Source organism: Petromyzon marinus, chromosome 57 (assembly GCF_048934315.1).
Source record: "Petromyzon marinus isolate PM22_M1 ecotype Great Lakes invasive population chromosome 57, UKy_Petmar_22M1.pri1.0, whole genome shotgun sequence".
NCBI lineage: Eukaryota > Metazoa > Chordata > Hyperoartia > Petromyzontiformes > Petromyzontidae > Petromyzon > Petromyzon marinus.
The window spans coordinates 8,251,124-8,275,111 of record NC_133723.1 but is presented as its reverse complement, the minus strand read 5'-3'; the positions used below and the strand labels follow the sequence as shown (position 1 = coordinate 8,275,111).

The following is a 23,988-nucleotide window of genomic DNA, read 5'->3' as shown; positions in this document are numbered from 1 at the left end:
GGAAATGATTATAATGCAAAACTGTGAAAATTGGTAAATGAAAATGAATATGAATTGGTATACGTAAATATTCAAGCATCTCATCACTTCATCTCGTCACAATAGCACAGTTCGCTACATACCTCGTAACTTTACCTCGTCACTTAACCAAATCACTCTCTCACGTCGCATTAACTCTCATCGTGTTATCTGATCACTTTCGCTCGAAGCACCCATCTAGAGCTCCAGACACGATTCGCGGATAGCCACAATCGCGGACCGCAAGTTCGCGAATAACGAGGGGAATGCTCTGCCGCATTCTGCGGATTATAAACGCGCACTTTTATTTCATCCACGGCACCACATCTATCTTTGCATTTTCGTTAACTTTATATTTTACACCCTTGTATCCCGCTTTTCCCTGGGGCGTTTTTTTCGAAAATTACCCCCGAAGTTTTGTGGGGGTGTGCTTCTTAACTTTCCGGCGTGTTTTATAATCCGGAGAATGCGGTCAGCTCGTCGCCGATGGTGTGCACATGCCGAAGAACCCCAGTGAACTTTCTGAGCTTTTGCAAAAATTCCCGACGGGCATACCCGTTCGTGTCCGTGATTAGCGTCCGGCTTACATTTTCACCGGACGCTGCAGCTTCAATCCGTTTTGCTTGCTTGCGCAGCGCAGTCTGTGCCGCCGCTATCTTTTAGCGGTTCACGAAAAGAGGAACGAATGGAAACGACTGATGCCCCATGGGGGGGGAGGGGAGCCGTCTCTCCTCGATATAAAAGAACGTTCCAAGTTCGTCCGCCAGTGTGCTCTCTGGGCCTGGGGTAAAAGGAATTCTGCCGATCTTGTCGGAAGCTAAGCGGGTTTGAGCCTGCGTAGCGTTAGAAAGAGGGGGGCGAGCACCAAGCACAGACGGTTTGATCCACCTCCCCGCTTGCGGGTGCCGCGTGACGGGCAGCAGAGGGCAGTGCAGCAAAGCCCATTGTTGTACTGCACTTCCATGTCCCCCCCCCCCCCGCCTAAATCCCCCCACGTTCACCGACCCATGCTGGCCAGCGTGGGGCAAAGTATGTTCCAACGACCCTCACGGCCCGCACCGCTTAGCAAAAGGCCTGTACCTTGTCCATATGTGCACGTGCAATTACTGTCAGTTTTTAATTTCAGCCAGCCTCTGTCCACATAGACGATCCGGAAAATATTCCCACACGCAGCACACTACATCCCGTCTACCTTGCACTGTGCCCGTGGCTACTAGTTATGTACCACCGACTGCTCTCTGTTAGTGGCACCGACATTTTTGGGTGAGAAATTATTCCCCTGTGTATAGTTAACTGGACGCTGCCGTGAGTTTGCGATCCAGAAAGTTTCTTTTTAAATCTTCTCCTCCGCCCACCCAACGGCATAGATGGGTTAATAACAATCGACCGTATGAAGTGGGGTAACGTGTGGGTAACCCCCCCCCCACCTCTTCCAAGACATCTGGTCAGTGTGGACGAGTTGGACAAAAATACCCTCCGTCTCGAGCCTCCGCTAGTTGCAGGCCTCTCCGCCAGCAGTGGCTCGTATGTTGAACTTCTCTACGTCGCCAACCGTGCTAATCGGAGGTGCAAGAAATTTCAGGGTCACCTCCTTTACCCTTCTCTTACCTTTACCGCGCGCTTACATGTTGACCGCCGTCCAGCTTTGGCCAGTGAAGGGGATCGGGGGAACACAAAAAACCGCCCCGCCCCACCCGCCCATATGGCCACACGCGCTAAGCCCCGTTACGAACAAGCTCCCGATTGCAGAAAGCCCCCTTTCTGCCAGCGGTGGTGGTTTCAGGGGCTTGCACTGGCCCGCTGTTAACTCGGGCATCCCTCCCCCACCCCCACTTCGTGCCGTCGCCAGCGCTGAAGTCTTCGCCGTCAAAGAAGGGGCGTGGCGGCAGCGGCCCTCCGCGGCGGCAGACGACTGTGACCACGGCGACCTCCATCACCGCCAGCCAGCCGCTGGACGAGAAGGAAGACAAGTATTTCCGTGGGGCCTCCAGTCTTCCCAACCTGGACGATGAAGGTGGTTGGTCTATCCCTCCTCCTTCCCCCCGCCCGCCCGCCCGCCCTATTTCTCCCCGTGTTTCATTTTTTTTTTTTAACTGGCAATTCCGTGCCGAGCCCATGCTGCGTCCTCTCGCGCTAACGGGCTATTTTCTTCCACTGGCTATTTTCTTCCACTGGCTATTTTCTTCCACTGGCTATTTCGCCGAGCCGAGCCAGGAGCGTAACTGATAATTAATTGCCGGGCCTCGCAAGACAACGGAGGCGTCTGGCTCGTGGCCGATCCGGGACCCCAGGGGTGACGCTGATGAAACGTTCGCTGCACGTGATGCGAGTCGGCAACACTGCGAGGCCGCGTCTCTCTTTGTCAGCACTTATGAGGTGTTCCGATTGTCAGATGGCGACACTGGTTGTGTATGCATGCCTGTTGAACTTCTTCCGCACCGTCCGTAGCCAGCCGTGCTAATCGGAGGTGCGGGTTTAAAGAACGACTGAATTGTTACAAAGAGCAGTTCTAAAGAAATTAGTTTTCAATCTAGATTTAAAAGTGCACAGCTCCAGTGGCTTTTTAATATGCGAATGAAGAGCATTCCAGACGGCCGCGGACAGTGCATCTGAAAGCCCGCGATGCGGCGGCCAACGTCTTTGTTCGATGGTTAACCAAAAGCTGCTGCGAGGATGAACGGAGTTCACGTGGCATAGTTCATTTGTGGCGATCACGTTGTTTGTAATGAGTGCAACCTTATAATGTACTCGTTCACGTTGTATGTTTTTTTTGCACGGTACAGACCCAGCTGTGCTAATCGGAGGTGTGGGGGAAGGACAACAAACTAAACACAAAAAGCAATTCTAAAGAAGTGAATATTCAATCTGCTGCTCTGTTCTAATGTAAGGACCAATGAGGGTTGTGTTTCGAATTGGGGGGGGGGCAATAGTTCTGTGCTTGACACTGCTAAGCTGCTGACACTGTTGTTGTATTGTTGTTGTGGTGTTGCTGCTGCCAGGTCTGCCACATGGTCGACCGGACATCCTGCCCAGCACCCCTCCATCGCTGGAGGATGCCACTACTGCCTCCATCGCCACCACGCTGTCCTCCACGTCGCTGTCGGCCAGCGAGCATTTCCCAGTGGAGATCGCGCCCACACACCCTGCCAACAGGTAATATACAATGCGTGAATCGGAATCAAAATCTTTATTTATCCTGGAGAAATCCGATGCGCTGTGAAGCTCTTTTTCTTTATATTTTTTTTACAAATGCCCAGTAGGCGCGGGTCACAGAGTTACAACAACAAATCGTATTTTAAAAAAAACGGCAGTGCAAAGTATAGGGAAGGTGAGCAAATCACTAAAAAGAAATGAGTAAATTAATTTACAAAAACTAAACGATTTTTTTTTTTTACCATCTACAAGTGCACTGAGCTATTAGTTATTTTTCAGAAGCGGACCTGACCACAAAAGCTCAACAAAGTGGCTTATCATGTGGAAATCTATAGCAGCCAAAAATAATCCATATACAGCTTGCACATGCGCTAATCTGGTCGCATACACACACACACCAGATTATAAGCCACCCATCCCATTCCCACGTGCCGCTATTCGGAAGCCGTAATAACCATAACCTCGCGGTTGTTATAAGAAGCACCAGCAGCATTTGCTTTCAAAGGTGGGGGGTGGGGGGACGGGTGAAAAATGTTCGTCATAATTTGGATAGGTTCGTCATCTTGGGGGGGGTCACGCAGCCGCCCTTCCATTATTCTGAATGGGACGCGGTGACGTTTTTATTTAAAGGGCACAGATGCCACCATAGGGGACGCCACGGGGAAGGGACGTCTGTGGCGCACTTAACATGCGGTTGGCTTCGAGTCCTTCGCTCTGTAAATGAAACGGCACCGAGGCCCAGAGACACTCGACAGACGACGGCGAGTGTGTGGAGAGGAAAATGCGGGGGGGGGGGGGGGGGTGGAGCGTCATCGGTTTTGAAGTCTGGCTGTTGATTTTTCAGTAATTTAATTCCATGCTTATATTTCTGTATTCAATTACCTGGTTTGGGGTTGGCTTTGTGTGAGACAGATGGTGTTTGCTGTTGACAGTGCTGTGCAAACTGCCCAGCTTGATGCTGAGTGGAACAGCACTGAGGTCAATGTGCTGCCGCTTGGCAAACATGAGGGTGGGGGGAGGGCGAGGGGAGGGGGGGACACTCTGCATTCGTCCCAATACAGTACGACTAAAATATCAGCTCCGGAGGTGGCCGGGTGGCTCAAGAGGTCAGAGCGTTGAGCTCGCACCGCTGAGATCCCGAGTTCGAATCCAGGCAGCCCAACCTGTGTAGCGATTAAATTTTTTGTCTCGGCCCCTTGGCCACCAACCCCCGTCAACATCGAGTGTATGGCACATCCAACCTGTGCACAGCGCCTTGCCAAGCCAGGCTGACGCTGCTCCAGAATGCACGGCTTGGTTTTGTTTTCCCCACTGCAGAAGCCAAGCCGCTGACGTTTCCCACTGCACTGCATGGGCAGTGCATCGTCTTGACGAGTGTGGGCGATGCTGTGATGCTGCGTTTGAATCGAGTTTAAAAAAAAAAAACTAAACGATTTTTCATTTTACCGGGTAAGGCCCACTGAGCTCATTGGCTCATTGGCCACAAATGATAGCCCGACGAAGTGGCGTATCGTCGCGTGGAGATTTATAGCAGCCGGATACTCTGTGAACGCGCGATTCTAGTGGGACAGGCCTAAGTGTCTCTCTCGGACTCCTGATGGGCGAGCGAACGAGCGGCTGTCGCCGTGCCCTAACCCCACAGACGAGTGGTGATGCCGGAGGAGGTGGAGGTGACGATCGAGAGCGGAGCAGAGCCCGAGAGCGCAGACCCCCCCGGTGCGGCCAGCTACAGGCCCCATCCCCTGAGGGGGGCTTCCCCCGCCACCCCCCCACCCGACGGACAGGATAGCGACATCTCTGAGGTTTACTTTGTAAGTTCGCCACACCCACACGGGGGTGGGGGTGTGGGCCTGGGCTGAACGAATTGGGGGAAATGTCTAATTACGATTTTTCTGACAGATTGCGATTTGATTTGCGATGAAACGTTTTGATGTCAAGCTTCAGTTCCAATATTCACTGTGTAATAGATTTAAAACCATGTCCTGGAGCATTACCACGTGATACCATCAAAATATGAACTGCTCGATATATTCTAATGCAAGGATGAGAACTTAAAATATATGAATTGCTTCCAACATGTATTTATTCAAATGTTTTAATTGAAATGAAAACGCCCACTCGATTTCTGGCCCCGCCCACTGCTTATAGGCTCTGCCTATTACCTCTGCTGGCCCTGCCCCCCCTACTCACAGAGCCCCCCCCCCCACCAGACCGTTGCATGTTGCAAGCATGGGAACAAAAATATGTAATCTGCTACAATTCACAAATGCTGTGGGGCACCAAGGGTAGGGGGACTGTCTTTGTGAAACAGGGACTATCCTAGCCACACCAGAAGATGTGGAAGATTTTTGCGGGGAAAAAAATCTATTTTTTATTTAACCGGGAAAGGGCCCCCCCCCCCCCGAGCTACGTAACTCTTTTTTTAGAAGTGACCTGACCACAATTGATAGCTCAACGAAGTGGGCTTATCACGTTGAAATGTATAGCAGCCAAATACGCTAAACGCACGTTCATATATGTGGAGGGGAAAACCAGAGGACTCGGAGAAAACTCCACCCGACTACGGGGGAGAACGCGCAAACTTCAAACAATCAGACGCCATGGGTCAGGATCGAACCCACGATCTCCCGCATACCAGACAAGGTAGTTAATGTAACGGTGTAGAGCTTCGTCAACGAAAAGAGATGATTATTCTCACGATACGTCTATCGAATTGTGTGTGAAATTATTGATTATTATCATCTATATTTGTTACATATTTTGGTTCAAATAGTCCTCTTTACTGTGCTCGAACGTCACCGAGCCACGCTCCCCTACGTGGCGAAGTCGGGCCGGGCAACTCCCACAACCTGCTCGTATGGGGTGTTGGGGAGGGCCCACATGCAGCCAGTTGATTTGACAGCAGGGGCTGTAAAACGTGGGGCCCCCTGCATCCACCACAGGTGGCCATATTTACCGCAGGGTTACAGCGGAGATTCCCAAGCTGAATCGCGACCCTGAAATTGCGACGGTTCATTGTGTTGCAGAGTGGTTGGGTGGGGGGGGGGGGAGAATTGGTACGTTAGCCTTGGTTCCCCTTGGCAAAACAAAAATTATCTCATTCCATAGAGCCGTGTAGAAAGAGAAAGGCACTTGTGGTGATGTGGCCACAAACTTCCGGTGTGGCTATTCTAAGGGGCTCTTTAAGCAAAGGTAAGTGGGAAACACTGGTCAAAAAAGTAAACATCCATTGATGCCTTTAAGGTTATTGTTGCGATTCATCAAACCACTTCCTGGTCCATTTGTATTATTATCGCTTATTGGGAGGAGCAGTCGTGCAGTGGTTAGCGCTGCACTGCGCTATGAAACCAACAAACCTGAGTTTTCGATTCTCGGCCACGGCCAAACATCAGTGTGGCGAGTGACTGTCACAGCCTGGGGAGGCGTTCATCCAACAGTAGATTTGACAAATGGTTGTCAACAAACAATCGTTCCATCTTGATTTGAAGCTTTCGTGACTGCAGGAATCCATTCTCTTTGGTTATTTCAGTAAAGTCACGGTAGAAAATAAAATAAATAACGACATTTCGATTGTAACACAAGCAATCATCATCAGGTGGGAGTACCACGGCAAGACATTTTTTTGCAGCCCACTCGCTGGTATGGTTTGTCTTAAACATGTTTGCTGAGTAACATTGATCTGCACGGAGCCAATGGTCGATCCATTAAACATTACTATGTGATTTAACTGCAGCTGGCCTATAGACTCAATGATCCCTACCGAAGGAATGTGGAATTTCCACCACTGGCTCGGGGCAGAACATTAACACCGCTGCGCCGACACACTTTGGCTATTGATTTAACAAGCGTACTGACTGTGTGTTTCGTTATGATATGCTGCCGTTTAATTTGCTGATATAACCGGCACAAGCACAGCCATGCATCTGTAATTGAATGTGACGCCCGTCCGCTTGACAGTTTTCTCATGGAAAGCAGTGGATTTGCTCTCCTCTGTTGCACAGAGTGGTCGCTTATAATCAGAGTAAAGTAAGTTGTGGTTTCAGCATTTGGTCCATGGCCCTCTCGGCCACTGGAGTATATCTGCTTGCCGCCTGTAGTTAGCGTTTTTCCACTCCCACCACCTGTACTTAACCTGCTTGTGTCTTCTAGCTAGACGGCTTTTCCCAAAGGGATGTAGGTTCCCTCCCTCCCCCCCCTCCCGCCTCCTACTATCGTTGCATGCAGATGGACCCTGCTCGTATCAGAACCACCTCCTCAAAGGAATTGTTGGGGATACCCACGACGTTTGTAAATGCTGAATAATAATAATATAGATGCGGTGGTTCCCAACTTTTGTGTTTCTAGGTTGTTCAGGGGTCCGGGGGTGGAGGGGGGTGGTTTAGTTTTGTTGTCAAACATACATAAAGACGAAAGAAAATAAAAATAAAGGTAGAGACGAAACAGTCGGGCAGATGGACAGAGTCATCGTCGGCAATGCCCCCAAGGAATCGCCGAGTGAAGTTCATGGGAACGGCAAATGGTAGAGACGCCGCAGTGATTTATAATGAGAATATTGTCGAAGCGATGGCTGCAAAGGTTACAGTGGTCACATAGAAGACAGGCGGTCGTGTGCTGCGTCAGGAGAGTGTTAAAGTATTTAATGAGTGTATTGAGATTGGTGGGGGACATGGTACAGGCTTTGAGACAAGATGGGTTTTTTTTCCTCTCTCTCTCGAATTTCTCCCTTTTTATTTTAGCGAGGTGTCTATAAATGGATCGCCCCCCATGTATATAATATACAATTATTATTTGTACGTCACGTCTAAATGCAGCTGCATCTCACCCCAAAAGTAAAAACAAAAGTTTGAAGTGCAACCCGGCAATTATGATATTATATTAGATATACGAGTTGTAAATCTAACAGGAAAACTATATATATAATTTGGATGCATGTTGTGTACACGCGATAAGCCACTTCGTTGAGCTATCATTTGTGGCCAGGTCGCTCAGTGGGCCTTACCTGGTAAAATAAAAATAGCGAATAGTTTAGTCTCAGCGGTAGAGCGAGCGGAATGTGGCGAGTTCAAATCCTGGTGGAGCATTGGCTCAGCCCATCATGCCTTTGGCTAGGGCTGATAAAATACGAACCGCTTTGTTGGAAAGTCAGCAGCGCTTGTCTTATGGGAAGACTTTTCCCCCCGCCATAGCAAAGCGTTTTGAGGATAGTGGATCACGTCTATAGGGGCAGACACGTGAACGTAACGTTCACCATGAAGCAAACCGCCACGTGATCGTCAATGTGAGCTTAAGATCGGCATTACGCAATTGTCGTCTGATCTTGATTTGAAGCTTTCGCCACTGGCAGGAATCCATGCTCTTTGGTTCTTTCAGTAAAGTCACGTGGGTAGAAAAATAAAACCAAAAAATAATTTTCCACGACGTTTCGATCGCAACGCAAGCGGTCGTCCTCGGGCGGAAAAAAATAATCCAGCAGTGGAACCGCTGAACCGGCGAGAGAGCCGTTACAGCAAGGAGGTTATATACGTGGTGATGGGCAAGCAAGCAGGGTCTGAGCTGGAAAGGAATTCCATCCACGGACGCAAGCACGTCAGTTGTCTTCTTTGGTTCTTTCGGTAAAGTCACCACGTAGAATGAGAATAAAAGAATAAATTGATAAAATAAAATAACTCAATAAAATTCTCACGACGTTTCGGGCCACAACACAAGCGGCCTTCATCAGACAGTCTCGTCCCCTTCACCTGATGAAGGCCGCTTGTGTTGTGGCCGAAACGTCGTGAGAATTTTATTGTGTTATTTTATTTTATCAATATATTATTTTATTCTCATTCTACGTGGTGGTGACTTTACCGAAAGAACCAAAGAAGATGAATCCTTGCAGTCACGAAAGCTTTAAATCGAAATTCACGTCAGTTGTGTTAATGCTTATTCTTAGTTCTTTCGGTAAAGTCATGTTGAAGGGAAACAATAAAATAATAAAATATATATAAAACAATATTTTTTATAAAACTATATTTTTTATTGTTTTATATATATTTTATTATTTTATTGTTTCCCTTCAACGTGGCTTTACCGAAAGAACTAAGAATATGAATTACTGCAGTCACGAAAGCTTTAAATCAAAATGTGTTGATGCTGTTTGCTTCGCGGACGAGTCTCTTGCCGACTACCGTTTGGGACGGCTTGCCCCCCCCTCTGCCGTCGGAATTTAGCGAAAGTGAGCGGGGGGGGGGGGGGGGTGCAGCGGTACCGCTCGATGTCCAGCGTAGAGACTAACTGCTACCGCCATGGGAATGGGGAATGTCTACCGGTGGAGAATGCTCCGCTGGTGGAGATGAGTGTGGTGTTGCTCGAGGGGAAGGTGGTTCTTAACTCGGGGGTGCCCTTTCTGGGGGTGCGAGCCACGGACAGATTTTTTGTTTTTTTAGAAGGTAAATCATCGAAACACAAATTAAGCACTGGCACGTCAGTGCAACTACTTTGTTTCATCAAACCTATGTATTTATTAACATACTTTTTTTTTTACGATTGAGATCCAAAGGAGGGCGCAAGTCTGCAGTAAAGGTTAAGAACCACTGCTTTAGGGAGTCCAATCTTATCTGTCTCCCTTTCAATCTGGAAACAAACCAGGTAGCTCAGAGGTCAGAGCACTGGATTTGGCCCCACTGGGATCATGGGCTCCAAACCAGGCAGCCGCCTGTGATCAAACGGAGCTCTTTGAAGTGTGTGGTGCGAGTTAATGTATCGGCCGGGTCACCAATTTGGTTTTACAACTCGTGTTGAAAAAGGTTGGGAACCACAGCAGTGACAATTGTTGTTCCCGAATGGTGTGTGTGCTTTTTTTTTTTGCATTGAGAATTATTCTTAGTTTATCCGGGAACTTTTCACCGAGTCTCAAGGCTCCTGTTGAAGAGGGAGGGGTTGTTGTAATTTGATATTGTTTGGCTTGGTAACTGTTTAAAAATGAACACGTTTGCACTTTTGGGGGAAACCGGAGTACCTGGAGAAAACCCACCCTGTACAAAGGGACAAACTTTGGTGATCTACGTAGTTCCAGTAGTTCCATTTATTTGGTATAGCCCTGTGAGCCATTCGGCTCTTGAATCGGGTGCAACCGCAACAAACAAAAACACGCACAAGAAAACATCTTAAAGTGATTATGTGACTGTGCAAACAGAAAATCCAGGAAAAAAAACATCAAAATATTCCTGAAATAGCACCGTACACCAACGCTGTGTGCAAAAATCCCAGTGGGATGCAAGTCAAACAACAACAACCACAAGACAACTTAGATTAAGGCCATCAGTCTAACTCCGTACTACAATAAACAAAAACATGGCCAAACCAAAAAAAGTTTTCGAAATCACCAAAATTAAAGCCATAAATGCAATGTAACAGTGATCATAGGGACTGTGACCGAAGTTTTAACAAAAAACTATCTAAATAAATTATAACACCAAACCCTAGAGCCATATTTTAGGCCACTGAACGTAGACACGTCAGAAACCTGCTTGCTGTACTGTAGTTGTCTGGCCACCTTGCAGCCCAACAGGTGTTTTTCAGTCTCGCAAAACATATCCACAAAGCATTGGATTACAGGTGTGACACTGATAGCATGGGCTGTGCGTGCGTCTTATAATCTGGAGTGTCTTCTAATCATGCCTCGCATCGTGTTGCCCGGTGAATGGCATGCGCAGAGCTGTTGTCTACTCTGGCCTCGCGTTAACATCGCCGAGTGAAGTGCATGGCAATGGTAACGAGAGGGGAAAAAAAGAATCCATAGAGACGCCAACAATGATTTTTTTTTATAATGACCCCCCTCTCTCTTCTCTCAACAGGCACTTGAATGTTGTGAAAGCGATGGCTGCCTATGGTACAGAGGAACATAGAAGGCAGGTGGTCGTACGCATTAGGGAGAGCTTTTTAAAGTATTTAATAAGTCAAAGCATTTTTTACATTTGAGCAGCTACATCATGGGACCCCTCACTTGCCAGTATCAAAATTTAAGAATAGATTCCTTGCAAAAGGTTTCAGTTTGATGTTTTAACATCTTAACATCTCTTTTATTGCCAGAAAGGGTGAAACCTTTTCTTACATTACATTTGATGCTACATTAAATGCTGCTAAATTCCAGGTCCTTGAAAATAAAAATATTAATTTGACTCGTACGACAATCATTCCACTTAGTGGCGAGTCAGGTTGGAAGGTGCGGCACTGTGGATCGGTGGCAACTTTGAGGAATCTCAGCAGTAGTTCTGTGATGTCCGCATCCGCGGGCCACATTCTAACAAAGCGTTACACTGTTTTGCGAGAGATGCCAATGGATTATAACCCATGATTTTGACCCTGATAGCATGGGCGTGCGTCTTGTAATGTGGACGATTACATAAGTACGCATCCAAATAGTGGAGCATAACCAACACGAACGATTTTTATTTTACCCCAGATAAAGCCCACTGAGCTTACGTAGCTATTTTATGGAAGCGACCTGACCGAAAATGATCGCCCAATGAAGTGGCGTGTGTGAACATTTACAGCAGCCGAATACTCCTAAACGCATGGTATAGCAGGTTCAGTGGGTTGTTGAAACACGGAGTTCCTAATATGCGAGAAACCCATCTGCTGGACAATGAGACAGTACAGCAAGTAGGACGTGAACCTGCCAGTGTGGTGTCTGCGTGTTCCCTGGCATGTGGGTTTTCTCCAGGCATTTCACTTTTCTACACACAATAAAAACGAAATAAAGAAGACCAAGCGTCACGAGTGGGACCCTCCTGAAAAGAATCTTGACTCGATGAGGGAATTCTTGAGTAAACAAAGATGTTTTTAGTTGTAGCAGTATTGTACGTATGTTGAACTTCTTCCGCACCGTACGTAGCCAACCGTGCTTATCGTGTGTATTATTAGTAATCATGTGTATTCGGAGCAATTGTGTGTATTCTGATGTTGCTTTGAAAGGGTGCCATCTTCGTTTTTGCTCCATGCCCAATGTGCGTTCAGATTTTCACGGGAAAGAATGCGGCACGTTTTGTTTAATTGTAGCTGGCCAGATGTAAATTGGTGTGCAACAATGACGAGGGTGGGTGGCTCTGTGAGTGGCTTATACGTCAAAAGCAACGAGCCCAGCACCGCTCGGCTATGAAGCCACCCATGATTACAGCAGGTTTTGTCCAGTGTAGCGAACTGATCGTCTTATCCCAGGCATCAGTGTGACTGCACCAAGAGAATATAAAAAATTTGTTTAAATTAATTTGGTTAAAAAAAAAAATTCGAGGTCTCGGAATGAATTGGAAGAATAATTAGTTTGACCGCCTCGTGGGAAATATCTCCAGCGGGAGGGAATGGGAAAGTGAGTCCCCGTGCGTGTCGCTTAAAGGGATCTCCGAAATACTTTTGTGGTGTGTCTTGTGCGCCATTCTCCTGACACGTGGATACAATCCGGTGCTGTGAGCTCCGAATGGACACTTCACCTTGTGGGACAATGACGATCGCAAAGTTGTCGTGAAATCGGCCGCAAAGCGAAATCTACTTTCGACGCATGATTGTACCGTGGTTCTGTTGGCGGCCTACTTCAAAAGTGGTACTTGCCATGGGAATGTGAAATGTGCACCACTGGATTAATATAGATGAGTACTGGCCCAATGCTTGATTGAACACGGACACATTGGGAGTGTTGGCGTTTGGTGACGGAGCTACTGCTTAATAACCAGGGTTTATCCCCTTTTTTCTGGCAACAAAACTGAAACCTTTTTTTACAAGGATTCATGGCTGCATTAACCACAATACCTGCAGTCAAAATTCAAACAAAAAATATGCTATGATAATATATGCACTGTCCTTGAAACTGATTGGTCCACGCCAAGGGACGGCTTTCTTTTGAGCCTCGACCCAATTGGTGCTCGACCAGATGACGCCAAAAGGCGTACAGCTGGTTGAGCACCAGGACAATGCATATATTATCATTGTATGTTTTTTTGTTTGCATTTTGACTGCAGGTATTGTGGTTATTGCAGACGTGAATCCTTGTAAAAAAAAGGTTTCAGTTTTGTTGCCAGAAAAAAGGGGAAAAACCCTATTATTATATTTTGGTACTGGCAAAGGAGGTCTAATGATGCAGAGCTACTGCTTGTTTTAAATGTAATCGTCGTGTACGTCACTAAAATTTATTTTTCCTGTGTTTTTCTTTCAAGTGAACTGGACGAAGAAGGCAAAGTGCGAATTCTTGTGGTGAAGGATGGAACACAACCGTCATGCTTGTAAAAGTGTTTCACATTTGTGGGGAATGCATAATTTGGAGTCATTCTATGATCGTTTTAAGAACTATTCTTGAGCGCAGTATTTGAGAGGGGAAAAAAAATTGTAGTAAATACTGAACCTTTTCTTATACAAATGGAACTATGGGTCTTATACAGATATTTTAATTGTTTCAGCTCTCAAGCAATGATTTCAAAGTCTGGATCCATTATTGTTAGACTTATATTTATGTTGACAGGATGCAATTGGTCTTTGCCAGGGATGGTTATATTTATGAACGTCTCATTAAAACACAAACTTTTCATAGGCTGCTTAACTCCATAGGAACTTTGGCTTTGTCTATATTAGACCAACAGTTTTTATTATCGGATGCCCAGTTTAGTTTTAAACCTAGCTTAGTGTGAATGTTCTCGTAATCATCAATGCATAGAGCTGTGTCATCACCGATGGTTGTTCTACCCCCGTTCCTTCTGCTGCCCTTGAGATGGCCATCTGTTCAAGGTCACCTGCTGCATAGTGCTGCTGTTCAGACAGTGGGCTATACCAGGTTTTGTCTTATAGTGGTGTCATTCTGATATTTTCATCTGTAAATAAAAGTCACAAACAATGTTCACGACGCTCTGTGGTTTATATATATGTTGTTGAAGCCTGTGGATCCAGTCACCTGCGATGTCAGATCTGGGCAGCTGAAAGCAGGAATTGAGCCTGCTTTGAATTAGAAATACAATTGCAATGGGCTTTTGCAAGATAACAAAAAAAATGTCATAGGAAGTTGATTGAACTGGTATAGGTAGTACTCATTGGTTCTTTCGGAAGGTAGATAGATAAAAAATATATCACGACGTTTCGCTGGCAACACAAGCGGCTTGTCCTCGGGCGGTAAAAAAAATATCCAGCAGTGGAACTGGTTCAGCACTTCAATCGAAACGGCGTGATTTATTTATTTAAATCTTTCGTGACTGCAGGGATTCATATTCTTGGTTCTTTCGGTAAAGTCACGTAGAAGAGAAACAATAAAATAAAAATATAAAACAAAATTCTCACGACGTTTCGGCTGCAACACAAGCAGTCATCATCAGGTGTGAAAACCACAGCAAGAAAATTTGATGATTGCTTGTGTTGCGGTCGAAACGTCGTGAGAATTTTATTGTTTTATATTTTTATTATTTTATTGTTTCCCTTCTACGTGAAAGAACCAAAGAGTATGGATTCCTGCAGCCACGAAAGCTTCAAATAAAGATTGGTATAGGTCGTGTTAGATTTAGTTATGGTGAAAATCGTAAACATTAGGGACAGCACCTAGGGGGGGGGTGCAAAAATCTGGACGTATGGGGAAGGATGTTTTTGCATTACCGGAGAACTTATATTGAGTAGTGTCTTATGATTAAGGAACTGAAACAAGAGGGAAGATGTCTCTTAAGGGGCCGTCCATAAATGACGTCACGCGATTTTGGACGATTTTTGAGCCCTCCACCCACCTCGTCACACGCGTCACAAAAAGACCCCCCCCTCAAATATGACGTCACAAAGCTCTGCCCACCCCCCCAAAAACCATATTTCCATTTTGGAAATAAAGCATGCTTCAAATCGCTTTTTAATGTGGCGCTGCACTCTGATGTAGGATAAAACATTTATTAAGAAGTATATTTAATTAAGTAGATCGTCTTGTCTCTATTTAAAGTTGCGCATTTTGATTGTGACGTCACATTTATCACCCCCCCCCCCCTCGTCACACATCGTCACAAATGTCTGACCCCCCCCCCCAGGTGCGTGACGTCATTTATGGACGGCCCCGAAGTGGCCTTAAAAGGAAGGCGAATGAATTCAACAAGTTTGCTTGCTTTTGTTTGTGAGGTTAAATAAATGTTTTGTGAGGTAAAATAAATAAATAATAACCCCACTTGCGAGGCTCCGCGCCTCTGACCAAAACAGTGCTTGTGACGTCACACGCATTGACCGGGTCACGTGGTGCATAACGAAACGGTTGCGTGGCAACAGCGGTGACGCCGTGATGACGTGCGACTTCTCGCCTGCCTTTGCCAAGTCGACTGTGCTGACTTTAGACGGGGAGACGCAGCGCCTCTTGGCATCGGACTCAAATTTTAACGTCGAAGTTTGTGCGAAGACTTTCGAGACAGATGGCAGTGCTCTTCACTCGAACATTTGTGACGATGTGTGACGAGGTGGGGGGGGATGGGGGGGGGGAGTTTGAGAAATGTGACGTCACACCAAAATGCGCAACTTTAAATAAATATAGACAACACGTTCTGCTTAATTAAATAGACTTTTTAATGAATGATTTCTCCTACAACATCAGAGTGCAGCGCCACATTAAATACGCACTACAATGACAATAGTGATTTAAGCTTTCGTGATTGCAGGGATTCATATTCTTGGTTCTTTCGGTAAAGTCACGTAGAAGGGAAACAATAAAATAAATAAAATATGAAACAATAGAATATTTTGTTTCCCTTCTACGTGACTTTACCGAAAGAACCAAGAATATAATGACAATAGTTTAAAGCGATTTGAAGCATGTTTTATTTATTTTGGGGAGGGGGGGGCAGAGCTTTGTGACGTCATATTTGAGAGGGGGGTCTGCCTTTTTGTGACGCCGTGTGACGAGGTGGGGGGGGGGGGTAAAAAATCGTCCAAAATTGCGTGACGTCATTTATGGACGGCCCCTTACCCCAGTGTGCATCAGTAGCAACAGTTGGCAGATGGTGCTTTAAATCGCTTTAAACTATTGTCATTGTAGTGCGTATTTAAGGTGGCGCTGCACTCTGATGTTGTAGGAGAAAACATTTATTAAAAAGTCTATTTAATTAAGTAGAACGTATTGTCTACATTTATTTAAAGTTGCGCATTTTTATGTGACGTCACATTTCTCAACCCCCCACCCCTCCTCGTCACACATCGTCACAAATGTCTGACCCCCTCCCCCCCCCCTAGGTGCGTGACGTCATTTATGGACGGCCCCTAAGTGGAGCAGGATATTTGCCTCGCACTCACATACACATATTTAGGCCTTCAGAAAAATAACTTGATTTATAGGTCATAGCAAAGTAAACTTCTTCCGTGATATGTATGTGTAACGTCGCTTTGATGTTGCTAATATTTAAACGGTAAGAGGAGACGCTGACAATCGGGGATATTTTGCACCCTGAATGGGTAACACAATTTAATAAAATATATTACTTCACAACTGTAACAATCGGTAACTTGCAGTTCCACTATAGCCCACCAACTTCTTCATTTTTACGTAAGCGTCGTGCTCCTTAGCGCAGCGGTCCCCAAACTTTTTGGCACCAGGGACCGGTTTCGTGGAAGACAATTTTTTTTTTCACGGACCGGGGTGGGGGGGGGAGGTCATCATTGGGTCTTTCCCCCTTTTCAAAGAAGCTCTCCAGCTACGCTTTGTTTTTTACTCATTGTGGCTACTAGGGGTTAGAGCAGTGGTTCTTAACGTTGTTGGAGGTACCGAACCCCACCAGTTTCATATGCGCATTCACCGAACCCCTCTTTAGTGAAAAATAAAATGTGATTTTTTTCAAATTCAAGACGTAGATATGTTTTTTACTGGTACACAAAATGAGCCGTGCATGAACATTACCTTGTTCAAAGAATAAAACCAACACAATGCATAAACTCACAACAAATTACATACCTGGAAATCAATGTGACTTCTGCTGTTGCCTTTGAGAGATCAGTTCAGATATGCGTGGCTTCACCTTGGCAAGTGCCACTCTCATGTCATTTTCACAGCAAAGTCTGTTCCTTTTCTTCGTTTTTATGTCCAGCATCCTCGAAAAGGATTGCTCACAAAGATATGTTGTAACAAATGGTATAAAAAAATCCAGGGCTTTCTTAGCAATAACTGGATACTTGTTCATTTGTCGACACCAAAACGTTGAGAGCGTTGTTGTTCTGAAGAGTTGCTGTTGAACCTGGCTCTGCTGAATTTCAATGATTTCGTCGAGGAATTCATCATTGACATCTGCTGTTTCAACAGCAAACGTGAACGGCTGTCTCACCCATGCTGGATATGACTCTCTTGTAGGGAAATATCCGTCGAGAGACTTTGCAAGCTCATCTAAGTGCGTGGCAATTGTTTGCTTCAGTTCCGTGGATACAGAAATATCTCCGATTCCAGACACATCTTCGATCTTACTTGCACAGTCGTCCAGAAGCGGGAAGTTTGCGAAGTTATTGTTCTCTGTTCGTCGTTTCCATAACGGTAGCTTTTTTTTAAAAGCCTTCAGGTGTTCTTCCGCTTCCATGATATTGGCTCCACCACCCTGCATCTGCTGATTGAGATGATTGAGAGCTGCGAATATATCAGCCATGTACGCTAAAATGAGAATGAACTCAGGATTTTTGAAGCAATCTGCATGGCAGTGTTGGTGCTCTTGCAAAAACAGGGCTAATTCCACACGCATGGCAAAAACACGATTCAGCACCTGTCCCCGGGATAACCACCGAATATTAGAATGGAGCAGAAGTACCTCAAATTCAGAGCCCATTTCTTTACACAGCTCACTGAAGATGCGGTGCCTCAGAGCACTTTTTCGCACATAGTTCACACATTCCACCACAGTTTTTAATACTTCTGTCATTTTTGGAGGTGAGGTTTTTGTTGCCAACGCATGCCTGTGCAGAATACAATGCGTCACAATGATGTGTGGTGCATCGGCCTTTACTAGCGCACCAAAACCAGACTTTCTTCCCAGCATGACTGGAGCTCCGTCCGTACAAACTGCAGAAACCATATCCCATGAAAGATTGTTGTCTCTGAAGAAGTCATCCACAAGCTTCTTCACATCGGCTGCCTTCGTTGTTGTTGTAAGAGGCTTACAAAATAAAAACTCTTCTTTTATCATGTCGTCTTTCACATAGCGTACAAAAACAGCAAGCTGGCTTAGATCAGAAACGTCTGTGGTTTCGTCGAGTTGAAGGCTGAATTTTGCCGGGCTTGAAATCAGATCCGCGACTACTTGAGCCAAGATGTCTTTACTCATGTCTTCTATTCTGTCACTGACGGTGTCATTTGAAAGGGGAATTTGGGATAATTTACCTTCGGCCGCTGTTCCGAGTATCAGATTCGCCATCTTTAATGCAGCTGGTTTCACAAGTGTTTCACCAATGGTGTGTGGCTTGCCCTGCTTTGCGATCATGTAAGCAACTTCGTACGATGCTGTCAGGATCGGTTTGTTAACAGGTACAAATCCAAGAGCAGGCAGAGTGGCCCTTTCATCGAATCTGGCTCTCTTCACCCTGAATTCAGCAAGTGTTGTGTTCTTGTATTCCCCGTCTCCATGCAGCTTCAAGAAGTGTTCCTTTAGTTTTGCCGGTGCAAGACTAGAGTTGCTCAACTTGGCGTTGCAAATCATGCAGATAGGACGCTCACTCCCATTACGTTCCGTGATACATGAGAATCCATGTTGTACATATTCGTCCGACCACTTTCTTCTTTTGCCCGACATAGTTAGTATGGATAAAATATTAAATAAATCACACGACGTACGACAACAACAGTCACACGTTGACTACTGAGTACGCACTAAATTCCCCGCAGCGCTGATTGGCCAAGCAGTGTAGCATGATCATCTGCAGCCAGTGATGGCCAAGCGGGCCGTGTGTGTCATCACAAATTTACACAATAATTCAAGTGTGTCCGGACCTCCGTGGCGGGGGCTCTGCCGAACCCCTGAGATCGACTCACCGAACCCCTGGGGTTCGATCGAACCCAGGTTAAGAACCACTGCGTTAGAGCTTGTGGGCTTACTCCTTGTGGCTACTAGGGGTTAGAGCTTGTGGGCTTACTCATTGTGGCTACTAGGGGTAGAGCTTGTGGGCTTACTCATTGTGGCTACTAGGGGTTAGAGCTTGTGGGCTTACTCATTGTGGCTACTAGGGGGTTAGAGCTTGTGGGCTTACTCATTGTGGCTACTAGGGGTTAGAGCTTGTGGGCTTACTCATTCTGGCTACTAGGGGTTAGAGCTTGTGGGCTTACTCATTGTGGCTACTAGGGGTTAGAGCTTGTGGGCTGATTCATTGTGGCTACTAGGGGTTAGAGCTTGTGGGCTTACTCATTGTGGCTACTAGGGGTTAGAGCTTGTGGGCTTACTCCTTGTGGCTACTAGGGATTAGAGCTTGTGGGCTTACTCATTGTGGCTACTAGGGGTTAGAGCTTGTGGGCTTACTCATTGTGGCTACTAGGGGTTAGAGCTTGTGGGCTTACTCATTGTGGCTACTAGGGGTTAGAGCTTGTGGGCTTGCTCATTATGGCTACTAGGGGGTTAGAGCTTGTGGGGCTTATTCATTGTGGCTACTAGGGGTTAGAGCTTGTAGGCTTACTCATTGTGGCTACTAGGGGTTAGAGCTTGTGGGCTTACTCATTGTGGCTACTAGGGGGTTAGAGCTTGTGGGCTTACTCATTGTGGCTACTAGGGGGTTAGAGCTTGTGGGCTTACTCATTGTGGCTACTAGGGGGTTAGCTTGTGGGCTTACTCATTGTGGCTACTAGGGGGTTAGAGCTTGTGGGCTTACTCATTGTGGCTACTAGGGGGTTAGAGCTTGTGGGCTTACTCATTGTGGCTACTAGGGGGTTAGCTTGTGGGCTTACTCATTGTGGCTACTAGGGGGTTAGAGCTTGTGGGCTTACTCATTGTGGCTACTAGGGGGTTAGCTTGTGGGCTTACTCATTGTGGCTACTAGGGGTTAGAGCTTGTGGGCTTACTCATTGTGGCTACTAGGGGTTAGAGCTTGTGGGCTTACTCCTTGTGGCTACTAGGGGTTAGAGCTTGTGGGCTGACTCATTGTGGCTACTAGGGGTTAGAGCTTGTGGGCTTACTCATTGTGGCTACTAGGGGTTAGAGCTTGTGGGCTTACTCCTTGTGGCTACTAGGGGTTAGAGCTTGTGGGCTTGCTCATTGTGGCTACTAGGGGTTAGAGCTTGTGGGCTTACTCATTGTGGCTACTAGGGGTTAGAGCTTGTGGGCTTACCAACACTGTGACTGAGACGAGCGCGCGGTGCTGGAAAGAGGCGCGGACGGAAGTGATAAATAATAAAATAATGGAGGGCGGGCCACGTGCGGACTCACCGCTCTCACCTCCTGCTGCTGTGCGGCCCGGTTCCTAACAGGCCACGGACCGGTATCGGTCCCCTTCCTTAGCGTATGCCAAACTGTGTAAGCGTCAGCTAAATATCCTCTGATGACGTTCTTCTCAACTCCCTCTAGTGGAGAGGGTTACGCCAGGAATGGCGCGCGCGAGAAATTGCAGCAGCGCCTGGGGCTTGTGAGAACACCCAGCTAGAGCACTGCCAATGTTACTTGAAAATGGCAAGCAACGCAGCAAATGCGAATAAAGAAAAACGTGTATTTAGTGCGTACTACCCGCTGTGATACGTGGTTTATATTTGTTAATTCGAAAAGGTAGAACAAATATTTTTAAAAAAATCGTGAAGCGTGGCGAAATACACTCTTGGAATTGCACTGAAATACAGAAATGGAAACACGTGGATTCTAGAACAGACTGGTTCAAGACATCACCCAAACGCCATTGGAAACCTCATTTGCCAGTAACAAAATATGATAATTGTTTTTTTACCCTTTTATCTGGCAACAAAACTGACACCTTTTTTACAAGGAGTCATGTTTACATTGACCACAATACCTGCGGTCGGAACGCAAACAAAAAAACAACTCTGATAATGTATGTGGCACTGTCCTTGAAATTGATTGGTCCACACCCGAGACGAGGCTCTAAAGAAAGCTGTAAAAAAAGTGTCAGTTTTGTTGCCAGATAAAAGGGTAAAAAAACAATTATCATCACCCAAACGGTTAAGAAACGTTAAGTTGGCTTGGGCAGGATACCTTGCTAGCTACGAATGCTGGCCGATGGCCAAAAATGTGCAGCCAAAGAATGCAACAAATCCGAGTGGATGTCCACCGAAGAGATGGAGCGATGGGATCAGCTTGTGTGCGGGTGCTGGTGAATTCCGTCCGTAATTTGGATGTGTTTTAGAATCCACGTGTCCCTGTCTCAATGTAATTCCAAAGATGCATCTCTCCGTGTCTCCCTGTGCTCTTTTTAAATGATTACAAAAAATTGACATTTGTTTAACGTATTTTTGTTTGCCGTAAATGATCGATGTGCGTTAAATGACTTGCAATATTTGAACATCTTTTACAGAGATTGGTGAAGAAATAAAAACATGAAAAAACGTGTGGAGAACATCGAGATGGTGAAGACAAGGCCGTAATTATAATATATTGGGGGGGGGGACATATCTCCCCCCCCCCCCATATTCAAATATGCTCAAAATGTCCCCCCCCCCCAATATATTGCTATAAAATAGATTTCTGTTTATATGATTGTGGTTATGGTTGTACTTTATTAATCCCTAATCTCTGCCATTACATACAATGAAACAGGAAAAGGTAAAAAAGTAAAAACAGAGCAATGTAATACAATATACACTATTAGACATTATTGTAAAAAATAAAGTCCATCCTATGTGTTAGTGAAATTTTTTTAATATTTTAAGGCAGGAAATTCGTTTTCAAATTTAGATATTTTTTTTCTGAAATATTTGGTCCCCCCAAATGTTGACCTCCATGGCTACGGCCTTGGGTGAAGAAGATGAAACGGCGTCCCACACCCAGGAAGCTGAGCCTCGCGCACCACACACCAATGATGCCGCCGTCCGAACCGGAGCAGCCTCCACCCAGATCGCCAAGGCCGATGAGGTCTGCACCCCGACACCCCGACCAGCAGCCAGCTCTCTGCCCTGTGTACATCTTGGCCGAGGACCCTGGCCAGCGAGATCTCCACCATAGCCATTGAGATCTCCGCCCTGAATGGGGAGGCTGCCCCCCCCCCCTCCCTACCTCGTGATAGCGGCCACATTGATGTTCCATAATAACCTGCGGTGGTGCTATACCACAGGACAATGTTTAGAAAAGTGAAAAAAAAATTTCTTCCAATTTTTCATACGATGTTCGTTTCTTCCCGTGTTTTTATGCTTCCGTTTATTTATTTATTTATTTGGGGGGGGGGGTTGGATTTCCCTTACATTGTGCTACTGGTGTCATGTCAGCGGATGTCGAGTCCCATAAAAAAAAAATCTCAGAGCAGTGTCCCCCGTGTTGTTAGAGAATGGCTGCAGAGAAGGTAAGTTCAGACAATGATTTCCCTGTTGAACTTCGACCGGGGACAAAGGCTCACGTCTTGTGAAGCGCAGCGTGGAGAAGGTGGTGGTGCCACGCTGGCCAGGAGATGTTAACTACTTCGCCTGGTATACAGGAAGTCGTGGGTTCGATTCTGACCCTGACGCCTGCTGCTGCCGCTGTATATTTGGAGTTTGCATGTTCTACCCCATGGTCGTGTGTATTTTTATGCCGTCCCTTGGGTTTCCCCATCCACATTTAGAATCACGCGTTTCGAGTATTTGGCTGCTACAAATGTCCACGTGATGATGAGCCACTTTGTCGAGCTATCGTGTGTGGCCAGATCGCTTCAGTAAAAGCTAAATAGCTCAGTGGGCCTTACCTGGTGAAATAAAAATAGCTTTTAGTTTTTAGAGCAGGGAGACACTCGGAATCGACTCGAAACCACTAATCAGACACTGACGAATTGCAACGCTATCAGAATTTTTACCTGCATACGTAGACCGTTTATCGTGGTGGAGATTCCACTTTACCCGTGTAAAACATGGACATTTCCCCTCAGCAACGCGGAAATATTCGGTGAGGAATCTGAACGATTTCATTTAACTTTTCCATGCAAAGGGAGACTACCTGAAACATTAGCCTGCTGTTTATAAGGCAGTGTTGACGCCGCCCTTCGGATGATGTTTCCCACGCTGTGCTGCAAAGCCGATATCGGTGGTTTGGGTCACGTGCCCGCCGCAGGAGTCCCAGCACCTGCGGTCTTGACCCGACACGACGCAGGAGAGGAACCTTCTCGTCACGGCCCATTGTCTTCACCATCTCGGTGAGCAACGTCGACTTTGGCGAGCTTTCCGAGGAGGGTCAGCCTCGGGGCGGCCGCTGGATTCGAACCAAGAAGTGTCCAGTAGTTTGACAGATGTCCCAGTCGTTTAACAGATGTCCCAGAAGTTTCACAGATGTCCCAGTAGTTTCTCAGATGTCCCAGTAGTTTGACAGATGTCCCAGTAGTTTGACAGATGTCCCAGTAGTTTGACAGATGTCCCAGTCGTTTAACAGATGTCCCAGTAAATTTTGATTTAAAGCTTTCGTGACTGCAGTAATTCATATTCTTAGCTCTTTCGGTAAAGTCACGTTGAAGGGAAACAATAAAATAATAAAATATATAAAACAATAAAAATTCTTACGACGTTTCGACCATAACACAAACGGTCGTCATCAGGTGTGTCGGTTTGCATAAATGTATTTATTTGTAAACGGTGTATTTATTTATTTATAAAAAAAAACGTCAGCACCACGCGCAGCGATTTGGCAGTTTATCTAGAAGGACTAGTCCATCTATGTTCTGAAAAGAGGACGGGGGAGACGAAAAATTAATGTATGCTGTTTGAAA

At 46.1% G+C, this 23,988-nt stretch overlaps 1 protein-coding gene across 5 annotated transcripts in view; it reads left to right on the top strand.

The window, feature by feature from the left end:
- The window catches only part of LOC116954960 (phosphatidylinositol 4-phosphate 5-kinase type-1 gamma-like), a 52,613-nt gene extending 38,582 nt beyond the window's left edge, over nucleotides 1-14,031 (top strand). For 3 of the 5 annotated variants that reach the window (XM_076052740.1, XM_076052739.1, XM_076052738.1), the window contains exons 12-16: nucleotides 1,868-2,032; nucleotides 3,018-3,171; nucleotides 4,814-4,982; nucleotides 11,007-11,060; nucleotides 13,359-14,031. In XM_076052740.1, the coding sequence (XP_075908855.1) occupies nucleotides 1,868-2,032; nucleotides 3,018-3,171; nucleotides 4,814-4,982; nucleotides 11,007-11,057 (539 nt within the window). In that variant the 3' untranslated portion in view covers nucleotides 11,058-11,060; nucleotides 13,359-14,031. The remainder of the gene's footprint in view (nucleotides 1-1,867; nucleotides 2,033-3,017; nucleotides 3,172-4,813; nucleotides 4,983-11,006; nucleotides 11,061-13,358) is intronic. The other 2 variants (XM_032975847.2, XM_032975849.2) reach the window with 2 other exon arrangements.
- Nucleotides 14,032-23,988: the final 9,957 nt, after the last annotated feature.